This window comes from Bombyx mandarina, chromosome 03, assembly GCF_030267445.1.
Source record: "Bombyx mandarina strain Sakado chromosome 03, ASM3026744v2".
Classification (NCBI taxonomy): Eukaryota; Metazoa; Arthropoda; class Insecta; order Lepidoptera; family Bombycidae; genus Bombyx; species Bombyx mandarina.
In genome coordinates, this window is record NC_143210.1 from 14,120,443 (window position 1) to 14,133,257 (window position 12,815).

Sequence of the window (12,815 nt, forward strand, 5' to 3'; positions counted from 1 at the left end):
GCAGGCCGGGCCGGGCGGCGCGCGGTCTGCGCTGTGTTACGTTGTCTAAATAAAATGTTTTCATATGTTAAGTCTTGTTTATTTTATATTGTAAATAATAATAATGATAATAAAACGAAATAAAAGCTTTGGATTTGCGCATTTTAATAATTTTATTCAAACCCCTTAAAAATGTCCTTGAAAAGTCAAATAAAACGTACAGAATATCTATATTGAAATATTTTTTATTATTATTTCGCATTATATTAACAAACTTATTTATAATCAATATACAAAATTCATGCATGCGACCATCAAAACCGAGTACACGCCAGTACCCTAAAGTAATAATCAAATTAATAAGTTGACGAAAATAATTATGAATAACAATTGGACAAAACATTAATGGGTGAATGAGAACGAACGACCACAGAACCACGAATTTATAAAGAAATATCTTGGAGATTGGACGACCGTATGTGCCTCGGGTGATTACAATATCATTATGTGTATAGAAGAATTTATTCGTATTCGGTGTAATGTGAGGTGGGATGGTAATGTAACTAAACATTATTGCAGAAACTCAGACTAGCCCTCAAAAAATATCTAAATATAAAGTTTATTTCCTCGTAGTGCTTTTAAAGACCGACCATCATCCAATACAATTACAATATAATATATTCTAATTAATTTTTGAATTAAATTTAAAAAGTATAATGATTTTAATAATGGATAATTAAAAAATTATTACAATTAATTTCGATCGATTACTATTTCATGGCTTACAGTGTTAAGAGTTGAGTTACTTATGTTTGGAGTTTTGTAAAATTCGTGTGTTCATGCTATAATTCTGATTCACCAGCCTTATTTGAGTGGGAATTGAGCAACAATCATTTATACATTTTCCTCGAGAAACTAACACGCTCACTCATTTCTAATTAATAATTTTAATTCCGTTATGTCAATTATTATTTATTGGCACAATTTTCGGTGTTGAAATGTCTTTAGAGGAAATAAAAATTTTGTACTAATAAAAGCTTAGTTTTTATGACCTAGGACTTTCACTTGTACAAAACTACACTAAGAGGCTAATCAATAAGTTAGTGCTACATATTTGACAAGTACAATTTTATATTTGGATTATTGAACCATTTGATAACATTGCACTATCAGTGGTGTAAATTTTAATCTTATTTTATGGAAATGGCACTATTAAGGTACAAGTTATTTGTGCTATTCTTATTGCGGTGGTGGTTTATACTATTTCAAATTATTTAAAAAAATACATATTACTAACTATTACTAAATACTACATATTACTAATGAATATGTTAGAGGAAGTCTGAAAGTGGCACCTGTGACAGAGAAGCTGAGGAGTGCACGTTTGGGATGGTATGGACATGTGATGAGACGGAATGAAAATGAGGTTGTTAAGAGAGTGTTATCTATGAATGTGGAAGGATTTAGAGGAAGAGGTAGACCTAAGAAGAAATGGATGGATTGTGTGAAAGACGATATGGGTAGGAGGGGAGTGAGCGAAGAAATGGTATATGATAGAAGAGTATGGAAGGAGAAAACATGTTGCGCCGACCCCAGGTGACTGGGAGAAGGGCAGGATAATGATGAATGATGACTAACATAAGCGAAACATTTCTGACAACATAGACGGACAACAATGGTGACATTCCAGAAATGAAAACACAATCTCTATACTAAAGATATAGTAGCTACATGAAAATGAATTAGTATAACAAGATTTTTTTTAAATGATATAAATAAAAATTCTTGAACCAGGACATGTATACAAAAAAATCAAAACAATTACACACAGAAAATACTTTTGCGAAAACTAGATCCGACATTGCATTCATTAAAGTCTATAGTGAACATTATTTAAATTGCTAGTACGCGTTAATAATGTTAAAAACGAAAAGTGACGCAGCGAAACAATTTTTAACATAAGGGATGTGATAATTTACATCAGACTTTATTTTCTAGGAATTTCAAACAATTTTTTTTTTGTATAAAGTAAATACACAAAAGATTACAATAACATTTCATTTAAAACATAAATTCAAACATTCGAAATACTTACAACTTAATTAAAATGAAATATACTAACAACGATATGTATGCTACATAACACTTTACAATTTATACTGTAGCAAATAATACATTAACGTTTTAAAAAAGGGATTTGAATATGTGGTAGAATCAAATTACGAGAAATATTTTTAATAATCCAGAGAAATTATTCTATTGCATTATATCAAAGAGAAAAACTACAGTCAACATTCGTAGCAGCAGGAACTGTCTCCTGTATAGGTTTGTTAGAAACAGATGTGAAGGTTTCTTACATGTTGTATTTAATACTTAAAAATTTAAGTCTTATTCATTATTATTTTTAACAAATAACTTTGTATATTGCAATGTAATAAAAGATAACATTTTAAGGACATTTCAAAAAAAATGCACAATTTTTGGTTCAATGTTATGAAGCAATCTGCTCTAGTACATTTCTTAAGCATGACTCAGTATTATCTGTCTTCATATAAAAATACCACATCGGTGTTGGTCTTTCTGAAACTGTCCCTAAAACCCTTTCAACACGAGTGGTTTATGTGGGGGGCGATCGTCCGTTGACGACGGTAGGCGCGTCCTTCCAGGACCTGCCCTTCTTCACAACTCTCTTTCTAACGACCTTTTTAATAGTGACATGCTCATCGGTTACTACTTTCCTTGGACGTTTGACCTTCCTCTCTTCAATAATGAACGAATCATCAAATATATCACCACTTGAATTCACTGAACTTTTTTCACCGATCACTTCACTGATTGGACTGTCGAAAGAGACTTGTCTGCCTTTAGCCTTTTCAACGGAGGTCTGTGTCGCGATGGTCGCGTGATTTTTCTTGGTCGGAGGCGTGGCCTTCGGCGCTAATCTGGTCTTTTTAACTTTGACTACTAAAGCAGGTTCGGTGGATTTCCTTTTTGTTTGTCTGATGTTTGTAATTTTTTCTGGTCCATCAGCAACCGTATCAGTGGTGACTTTGGTGAGCTTGCCTCTCCGCTTAGTCACTTTGTTCTCTTTGAGGCTGTCATCCTCGCTGTCTTGTGTTCTTGTTTTCGGTTTTTTCTTTGGTGTAAATTCTAGTTTACTTGTTTTTGTTTTCCCTTCCTTTTTGAGGTAAGTTTCGAAGAGTTGTCGACATTTCGCGTAATCTGGTATTTGTTTGGGCTCTAATGTGTTTATGTACTCAAAGAATTTTATGAGAGCATCTGAAAAATTATAGGTAAAGTTGTATATATTCATATTGAAGAAGAATTGGATTAAGTTAGATTTATTTAGAAGTCGTCGTGGCCAAAAGGTTAAGACTTCCGGTGCATTTGTATCTTGTGATGCACCGGTGTTCGAATCCCGCAGGCGGGTACCAATTTTTCCAATGAAATACACATACTTAACAAATGTTCACGATTGACTTCCACGTTGAAGGAATAACATCGTGTAATAAGAATCATGGGAGGGGGGTATTCGTGTAGGAGGCCACCGAATTAATAATCTTCGTTTCGCTGATGATACCACTATAATCGGTACCTCGGAGCGAGAGCTGCATGAGCTTCTGAGGAGAGTGGAAGTCGTTAGCAAAGATTACGGACTTCGCATCAACCGATCCAAAACGAAATTGATGTTTGTCGATAGAGCTGGCACAATGACACGCACTCACGAACTGCGTGACCTGGACGTGGTGCAGGAATTTGTGTACTTGGGGTCATTAATATCCAGTGACGGTGATTGTGACAGGGAGGTGGTCAGGAGGGCCCAGATGTCAAAATCAGCCGTGAAGCGATTGGAGAAGATTTGGAGAAATCGCAGCATAAGCAAAAAAACTAGCTATAAAGCTCATGAGAACCCTTATCTTCTCCATATTCTTGTACGCTTCTGAGACGTGGACCCTCAAGGGCCGTACCCGATCGAGAATTGACGCATTTGAAATGTGGTGTTGGCGCAAAATGTTGGGCGTATCATGGACGGAGCGCCGAACAAATGTGTCAATTCTCGAGGAGCTAAACGTCAAGACCCGTCTATCTGCAATTTGTATGCAGCGTCTCCTCAAGTACTTCGGACACGTGGCCCGACAAAATCCTGAGAACTTGGAAAAATTAATAGTTGTAGGTCACGTGGAAGGAAAGAGAAGTCGAGGAAGATTGCCAACCAGGTGGACGGACATTATCAGGGAGGCCACAAACACCAGCGTCCCGGGCGCCATTAAGCAGGCCGAATGCAGGCAGCATTGGAGGAAGCTGGTGCAAAAACTGGACCAAGGTGGTCACGACCCTCAGTAATGAGGAAACGACAGAGAAGAAGAAGAATAAGAATCAAACCCGCAAAATTATTATTTGCGTAATTACTGGTGGTAGGATCGCTTGTGAGTCCGCACGGGTAGGTACCACCGCCCTGCCTATTTCTGTCGTGAAGCAGTAATGCGTTTCAATTTGAAGGGCAAGGCAGCTAGCTGTTGTAATGCAAAAACTAAGACACAGAACTCATGTCTAAAGGGGGGTGGGTGGTGGCTTTGTCATTGTAGATGTTTATGGGTTCCATAAGCTTGTCCAACCAACTAACCAATAAAAAAAACCTTGGTACTAATCATGTTAATTGAGCAGGGCTGGTGGACGGCAAATCTTCTATTTGATTGTACAAAAATAAATGCAGAGTGGAGAGATCTACTGATTACTCTATCACTTAAATTTGGATTACATTACAACTTTGTGACTGAAACAGGTCAGATGTTGTACTTATTAATTCCCATTGAATAATTACTAAAATTTTATAAATTGTTCATTGCATTAAATTAGAGGAAGAGAAATTTAAGAAAAAATGGATGGATTGCTTGAAAGACGATATGTGTAAGTGGGGAGTGAGCGAAGAAATGGTATATGATGGAGAAGCATGGAAAGAGAATACATGTTTGGCGACCCCAGGTGACTGGGAGAAGGGCAGGAGAATGATGATTAAACATACCGGGAACATCATGGTACTGTTTTGTGATGTTGGCTTTCACGTTTTTCATGAAGGCTTCTTTCAAAGTTTGAACAGTGCGAGGTTCTTTCAATGATTTTTCCCATGGCAGTTCCCCTGTTATCCACTGCAGCATGTTGTAGCCCAAAATCTCTAGATCACCACGCATCGTCGGTACTAAAATATAAATTTATGCAGATATGATGATGATCTGATGTACAGTTTGCTGTAATTGTAAAATGCACAAAACATTCCAAGTTTTTATTCATGTCTCGATCAGTGAAGTAAATTTTTTGATGTCTTCCAGGTGTCCACTGGACTGCCCACTTGGTGAGTTCATTATCTCAACCCAGACACCATTACGTCAATGACGCCGATTGCTTTAAGGCATAAGGTAGAGCTCATCAATTCTGAATGCATTACTGCTCAGTGGTGGAAATGGAGAATAGTGGGCTCAATATGTGCATGCTCAGCAGTATATGTATTTTTGGGCTCTAATGTGTTTCTGTACTTCAAGAATTTTAGAATAAAAAAATCATGCTTAGTGTATGTAAAGAGCAGGCATATGGGTATGCCCTGTCACCAGTACAGCCACCATTCCAAACAGGTTGACATTTCGATTTGAGATATGAAGACACAGCAACATTCCAGTCCATTACGTCGATGTACTAGAGAAACCAAAACATAAGAGGATCATCATCTCATTAAAAAATAACAGCACTCACCACCTAAGTGTGCATCACGACTTGTGTACTCAATAGTTCCATTATGGGCAGATTTAGGGTCTGGTTTGAACTCTTTGTCATTGACTCGAGAAGCCAATCCAAAGTCTACGAGGTAAGCTTGGTGTTCTTTCCCTTTCTTCAATCCCATCAGAATATTAGCTCCTTTGATGTCAGCATGAACATAGCCCCGATTATGTATGTACTCTAATATGTCTAGCTGACAAACAAATTTTTAGGGTTAAAAAAATTTACTACAACTGCCTGCCAAATAACTCTCATGTTTATGATGTAGGGACTAGGGTATCTATAAACCTTGAAGAAATTAGTGGCAGCCATGTGTTAACATATGATGCAGTTTGCTCGTACAAAGTCACCTGGACCGACTAGATAGTGCAATAGCACACTGGTCATATTTAGGCAGACTTAAACTAATCATCTGTGCAATTAAAACTTGGGTTACTCTATTGCTCTGAATAGTAAACTTCATTATTATAGATAAGTGACTAATATTTAAAAAAAATATCTAATGTTTAAAAAAAAAAGGACATGCCTGCTAGTTTTCTTGCCAATTCTTCTCAGAACGGAGGCTAGTTTTTGTGAATTGGATGTTGAATAATTTTTTTTTGATTTGATTTGATTTTATGGTAGGGCTTTTTGTGACCCTACACAGATAAATACCACCACTATGCTAATTTCTACTGTGAAGCAGTAGTGGGTTTCAGTTTGAAAAATGGGGCAGCTGCGGAACTATAACACTGAGAGCACTGAAACGTTCTGGGTGGAATGTGAGCTCATCTACCCATATAAGCAATACAAAAAAATTGTTCTTTGTAGGGTGCGATGTGAGTTTGTTAGTTAAAGATAATGGTTACTTAAAAATGTTTATTGTTCAAATATAGACAAAATAAATTAAATGTTAATATTATGAATGCACCCGGGTGACGCAGTTGTTGATCGTGCACTGGCGATTTGTGGAAATGAAGTTAACGCGTCACGCGAATTATGCTGACAAAGGTTCTTAATATTTTAAATGTAGAATGTGTACGCTAGGTATGCTATCTCATTTATAGGTATAGGTTTAAACACATGGATTGAGCTTAAATCATCACACTATGAACCTGTATTGATCAATATGATAATATGGCTGTCTGCCAGTACTGAAATTAAGACTTAGTACTGCTTTATCAGATGTCACTAGATCGCATTAAGGTCTATGGTAATCTTATAATCATTTAGGACCAGAATCATGAACTTGCCTTGCCACCTACAGAAACTAATAAGTTTTCATCACTAACTAAAATATTAGTATTACTAACCATTTGTAATCCTAATTGGAAGACTGCAGTCGGTGAGAATAACCTCTGACTCTCCAGGAAAATGCTCCAAATGTCCTTACCATATCTTTCTAATATAAGGTACCTGTACTTTTCACCTTTGTACATGTGAGAACCGCTGCCAAAATGAGTCGGCATTCCAAGGCTCGTTAGTTTCCTTTCCTTCATAAACTGTGAAACTGAAATGGTATAGGGCGGTATGGGTGAATTAACTCATTGCCAAAGTGATTTCAAGTAGTCCTCCCCTGTAGTCCTACCTCTACTGGTGGTAGGACCTCTTGTGAGTCTGCGCGGGTAGGTACCACCACCCTGCCTATTTCTGCCGTGAAGCAGTAATGCGTTTCGGTTTGAAGGGTGGGGCAGCCGTCGTAGCTATACTTGTGACTTTAGAACTTATATCTCAAGGTGGGTGGCGCATTTACGTCATAGATGTCTATGGGCTCCAGTAACCACTTAACACCAGGTGGGCTGTGAGCTCGTCCACCCATGTAAGCAAATAAAAAAAATTACCAGAGCCCATAAGCATGACAATGTGAATGCTACCAAGTGATGGTGTCTTGTGGGTAGAAGATACATTTCAGTGTCAATTATATTGTAGAAGCTAATTTAAATATCAAACTGGACAAATAACTGCTTCACACCAGGAATTGGCAGGATGGTTAGGCAGGCATTTTATTCCTATTTATCTGCCTCTAGCCTCAAGCTATTCTGGCTTTGCCTTGGTTGGACGGTAAACTCACCCACCAGGTTGGAAATTGACCCACTGCACTGCGAGAAGATCCAGGGTCAAACAAACTGTGTTTTGTCTGTGTGTGCCATATTACTAATAGAATTTTTATAGTAAGGACTCCTAAACATCAGAGCAAGATGCCACCCCTCAACTCAAAGCTTTATGCACAAATCTCTAGTGGCCTTTAGAGGTCAATAAAATCAACCTTTTTATTAAAATTTCATTAGTACATTTGACAAATACCTACTATCATCTTTGTTGGCATTTCTAAGGTAAAAGTGTTTCTCAACAAACAAGGGTCCATTCTCATGAGGTTCCTGTAACAAGATTGTATTTCACAAAATATATTTAGTTTAAGATCAAAATATATGCAGATTTATATATTCAGCAGTAATTTTACAGTTTTAAGTGGTTTTAGTCATTTGCATGTTGAGAGGCTGAATATTCTAAGGTGCACCTTGAAATGGTATTGAATTGTATTGATTGAAATTACAAATAGAAATTTATTAATTTAAATTTGCATGTCATTAAACTTTTTTATAGAAAGCCATAATAAATTCTATATCTACTAAATTGATACAGTCGAGAGATACAGGCCCAACAAGAATGTGAAAACACTTGACAGCATGTAAATGATATACTTGAGTTTTTATGATTATAGCATTAAGATGAAAAGATTTGCAGTTCCTCACTTACACACCAGGTCATCTAGTAATATTTTTTTCTAAATCTTTGACTTAACAATTTGCATTATTGCAGAAACATTCCTTGGTAGTTTTCTTAAATCTATGAACAGGTAGTACTAGAATATTTGTGAGATTTTGTGATGTATTGGTGTAGAGTAATATTTACCTATTTTGCATGGAAATATATAAATACAATTTGAATATAACAAATACAACCAGATGCAAACAAATTCTGTATTATAATTTGAAACCATATGTTTATTTTCACTATAAGTTTGTTTGAATGCACTTAATAAGTTTTTAGTGGCTCCTTAGTTTACGATTGTTGTATGTATGATTTGGCGCGTAAAAAACTTCTTTTGTATTTAGTCTAGTTTACTTTTGTTTTTAAGTAAAAAGTAAAAAAGTGTTGCTTTATACTTATTTAATGAACAAAAAAATCAATCGATTGATCAGCAGATACTTACGATTTTGACAACATACGGGTAATTCGCATTCTTCCTGGGAGAGCCATCTTCGCAGGCAGCGTATATCTCTCCAAAGCCCCCAACGCCTACAGAAGGACCTATCCTCCATTTTTTCTTGGCCGTGGTGTCACATATTACCTCTCCGATGGGAATAGGAGCAGGCATTTTGTATCCATTTGCCTTTTTTCGCGGCGCAGCTTTCTTCCCTCGGCCCGACATTTTAAATGGAAACTTATTTTAATTTTAAATGACTCATGGAAGAAATCACTCTGGAATAAATTTATCACTAGCGATGTTTTGCAGAATTAATGAAACTAAAGATATCTGAAAATGCAAAGTTAACGATTTTATTACTATTTTATCTCCACTTTTTAATGTTGAGATCAGTTGACAATTTGACATTGTTTGATTCGTTTGGATAAGCAAAGGGAACAAAGCCCATACTATCAAATCTCTTGTAGCATACAGTAAAAGCCGTGTTTGTTTTACATTACAACATGGTATTACAGAATTAAATGGCTTACTTCATTCAATAAATACAAAGTAGTAACAACTATGACCTATCAGTAAAATAAAATAATCTATCAGTAAAAGCTGTGGGAATTGACGGACAGGTCAATGTATTTTTTGATTAAACCAACAAAATTAATGATTTTGTTTCATATTCTAACATAGGCATATTTTCTGATACTAAATGACTAATAAGCCATGATTTTTCTATGTTTAAGCCCAAAAATTTTTTTTTAAATAAATTGAATAATTGTGATACTATCTTCTTTGGATTTCGCTAGTCGAAGACATAGGTGCCTACTTTTACGTTGTAATATTGTCTATAGATAGTATTAGTCACATTATTTTGACGTTTTGAATACATTTAGTAGTTTTTGTGATCACATGATCGCATTTTTATTTAAAACAATTCATATTACATACTTGAAATGATGCGTTCCCGTCAGTTTTTTTTTATCACTTTCTTAAATATTTAAATGTCCTTGATGTTCAACATTAAATTCTATCCGATGATCTACAAGCGAAGTAAATTGTTCCTTCAAAATAAGGTCAATCTACAAAACTTGCATCCGTCCGGTCATCACCTATGCCAGTGTAGTGTTCGCTCAGGCGGCCCACACTAACATAAAACCCCTTCAAGTCATTCAATCCCGTTTTTGCAGAATAGCTGTCGGAGCACCGTGGTTCGTGAAGAGCTTGGATTCTCATGACGACTTGAAGTTGGACTCCATTAGTAAGCAGCTACAGTCGCCATCAGTGCGCCTTTTTGAGGAAGCTGCGCGACACGAAAACTCGCTAGTCGTGGCCGCCGGTAATTACAAATCCGAGCCTGCGGACCGAATGGTGAACAGTCGTCGTCGCCCTAAGGCCTAAACGCGTCATTTCGAATCCTCCCGAACCACTAGCTTTCTTTTTTTAGGTACCTCAACGACCGAGTCGAAGCCGAAGGGTTCGACGAGCAAATTATTAAAGCTCAGACACAGCCCACTGAGCTTTTCGCCGGATCTTCTCAGTGGGTCACAACTCCGATTCAGTGGTAGATTCTGCGAAGCACTGCTCTTGCTAGGGCTAGTGTTAGCAAATTCTCTCAGACTGAGGCCGTAGTTGACGAGTTCGACGAAGACGGTGACCGGTGATAAGAAGGTTTACGTGTCGCGCCGCTTTGTTGAAATAGCGTTCTGACGCTTCCTTGAGCTACTTACGTATCGGTAATAGATTTAGGTCGGCGTGAAAATCTACATTCCTTACATACCACGGTGCTCCCACGACTATCCTGCAGAAACGGGATAGGGTGATCCGTAGAGAGTTAATGTGTGTACGGGCCGCGTTAGCAACACTTCACTTGCATAGGTCATGACTGAACGTATGCAAGTTCTGTAGACTGTCACCTTGTTACGAAGGGACAATTTACTTCGCTTGCAGATCATGGAGTAGAGTCGAACGAGGGGTTGCGTACTGACTTAATGTGGGGTCCGAATGTCATCCCCGTCTCGAGACTGACGCCTAAGTACTTAGCCTTTGAAGCCCACGGTATGGGCTGGCCAAAGATTTTTATGGCGGGAACGGAGTTAACGCCCCTAATTGTTGACGAGATATTAGCAGTAGTGTCGGGCCGACCCTTTTTGAAGAGCACGGCTGTGCTTTTCGAGGGCTTGATGTCAAAATTTCCCTCGTTCAAATCAACGAGATGCGAAAATTGATAGTCAACCATAATGTGAATGTGAGGCCAAAATTAAGACAAACTCTATTCACAAATAATAAAAACGTAACTACATGTAACATTACCATATAACTTTATTGGACTTCAAAACAAAGTTTAAGTCGGATCTGTTAGTAATAGAAATCTGTAAAATTCGCTAAAAAGTTCACTAGCCTTACATTAAAAAATTATAGACGGTCTTTCATAAATCTTTAACATTGAAAAGAACCTTTTTTGACCACGCGTAGAAAATAATTTTCATTTCACCATTTCGTCTGGTCATAAATTTATAAAAAATTAATGAGTGCACGAATCAGTGAATGAATGACGAAACAAATTGGCAGGTAGCGCTGGAATACAAAAAAAATACTTGGAACTATTTGAAACATTTCACAATATTCTACGTTTTGGATTGATACCTATAATATTTCGTATTGTCTACGAGCTCCGATAAATATTTATCATTCAATTCTGATTTAAGGCATAGAACTTTTTAAACTAATAAAGTACCGTATTTTGTATCCTGCACATAATTTCATAGACAATTAACAATTGTGTCATAGTCATAGAGTATCTGCTTTGGTTCCAAATTCCAATTTTGCATCAAAGTATCCAAAGATTCGCCGGTGTTAATTATAGTCGGATTTTTAATTAGACGAAGCCAGCTGACAGTAGCTAATGTCACTTTGTGAAATAATGTTGCTATATTTAAAGTAATAGTGATGCGTTCAGTTCTCGTTCAATCACATAAATGAACAATGAGTGTGAAGAGTTACTCATTAATTTCAAACTATAAAAGAATATTATTTATATTTTACAATAAAATTGTATTAAAGTGATCCAATATAATAATATGTTACTAGTAGTATGTAACTACAATCAGTTTTTTTTATTTTCATTACCTATGTACCTATAATTGTTATATTTTATACATCTATAGTTTCAACTATATGATGCATTGGAAATAGGACAGTCTTACAAGCTTCCTCGCAATGTTTTTCTTAATGTTTAAAACACTCGGTATTCAGTACAGGTAGATACCATAGGAACATAATGTTTCGTCGAAAACTCGTTGGTATGTACAAAGCACGGCTAAAATTCGAACCCCGTGCCCGATATCGGCAGTTCGGCACACTAACTATTCACTAGACAATCGAGGCAATTTCATTAATTCAGGAGTTTTTTCAATCGTTCACTTTGTCACAACACTATTTTTATTTCATCAAAAACTGACAACACAGTAAACGTCAGTTTACTTCGTCTAATAAAAAATCCGACTATAGTATTGTTTTTATTTAATGTTATATTTAAATTTAATCATAGGCTTTAAGTCTATTTTTGATTGTTAAGTGTATACTGAAGGTATATTTTTTAAAGTTATTTTTCCTCAGATGATAATTGGTATGAAAGCAATATGATATTAAATAAATATTAAATAAACTTTATTTGTTTTGAATTTTACGTTCCTAGCTTGCATTATTATATTTTGGGGTTAATCTGTATTTATGTTAAACTGTTTTCAAACCGCGAGTTCCACGACCAGCAGTTTAGAAGAACATGCTAAACAAACTCTGCCGCTTTCTTTAAGAGTACAAATGTATTAAAATTACATAAATATTTATACAAAACGACAGAAAATTGTTAAAAAAAATAAAATAACTTCTC

General features: G+C 36.3%; 1 protein-coding gene across 1 annotated transcript; it reads right to left on the reverse strand.

Moving 5' to 3' along the window:
- Window positions 1-208: 208 nt before the first annotated feature.
- Window positions 209-9,348, reverse strand: ball (nucleosomal histone kinase 1). Its single transcript, XM_028179972.2, has 6 exons — window positions 8,942-9,348; window positions 8,036-8,105; window positions 7,041-7,237; window positions 5,725-5,941; window positions 5,003-5,176; window positions 209-3,258 (listed from the first exon to the last, which is right to left on the reverse strand). Exons 1-6 carry the CDS (start codon window positions 9,158-9,160, stop codon window positions 2,597-2,599), a joined length of 1,539 nt encoding a protein of 512 aa, XP_028035773.2. The 5' UTR covers window positions 9,161-9,348; the 3' UTR covers window positions 209-2,596.
- Window positions 9,349-12,815: the final 3,467 nt, after the last annotated feature.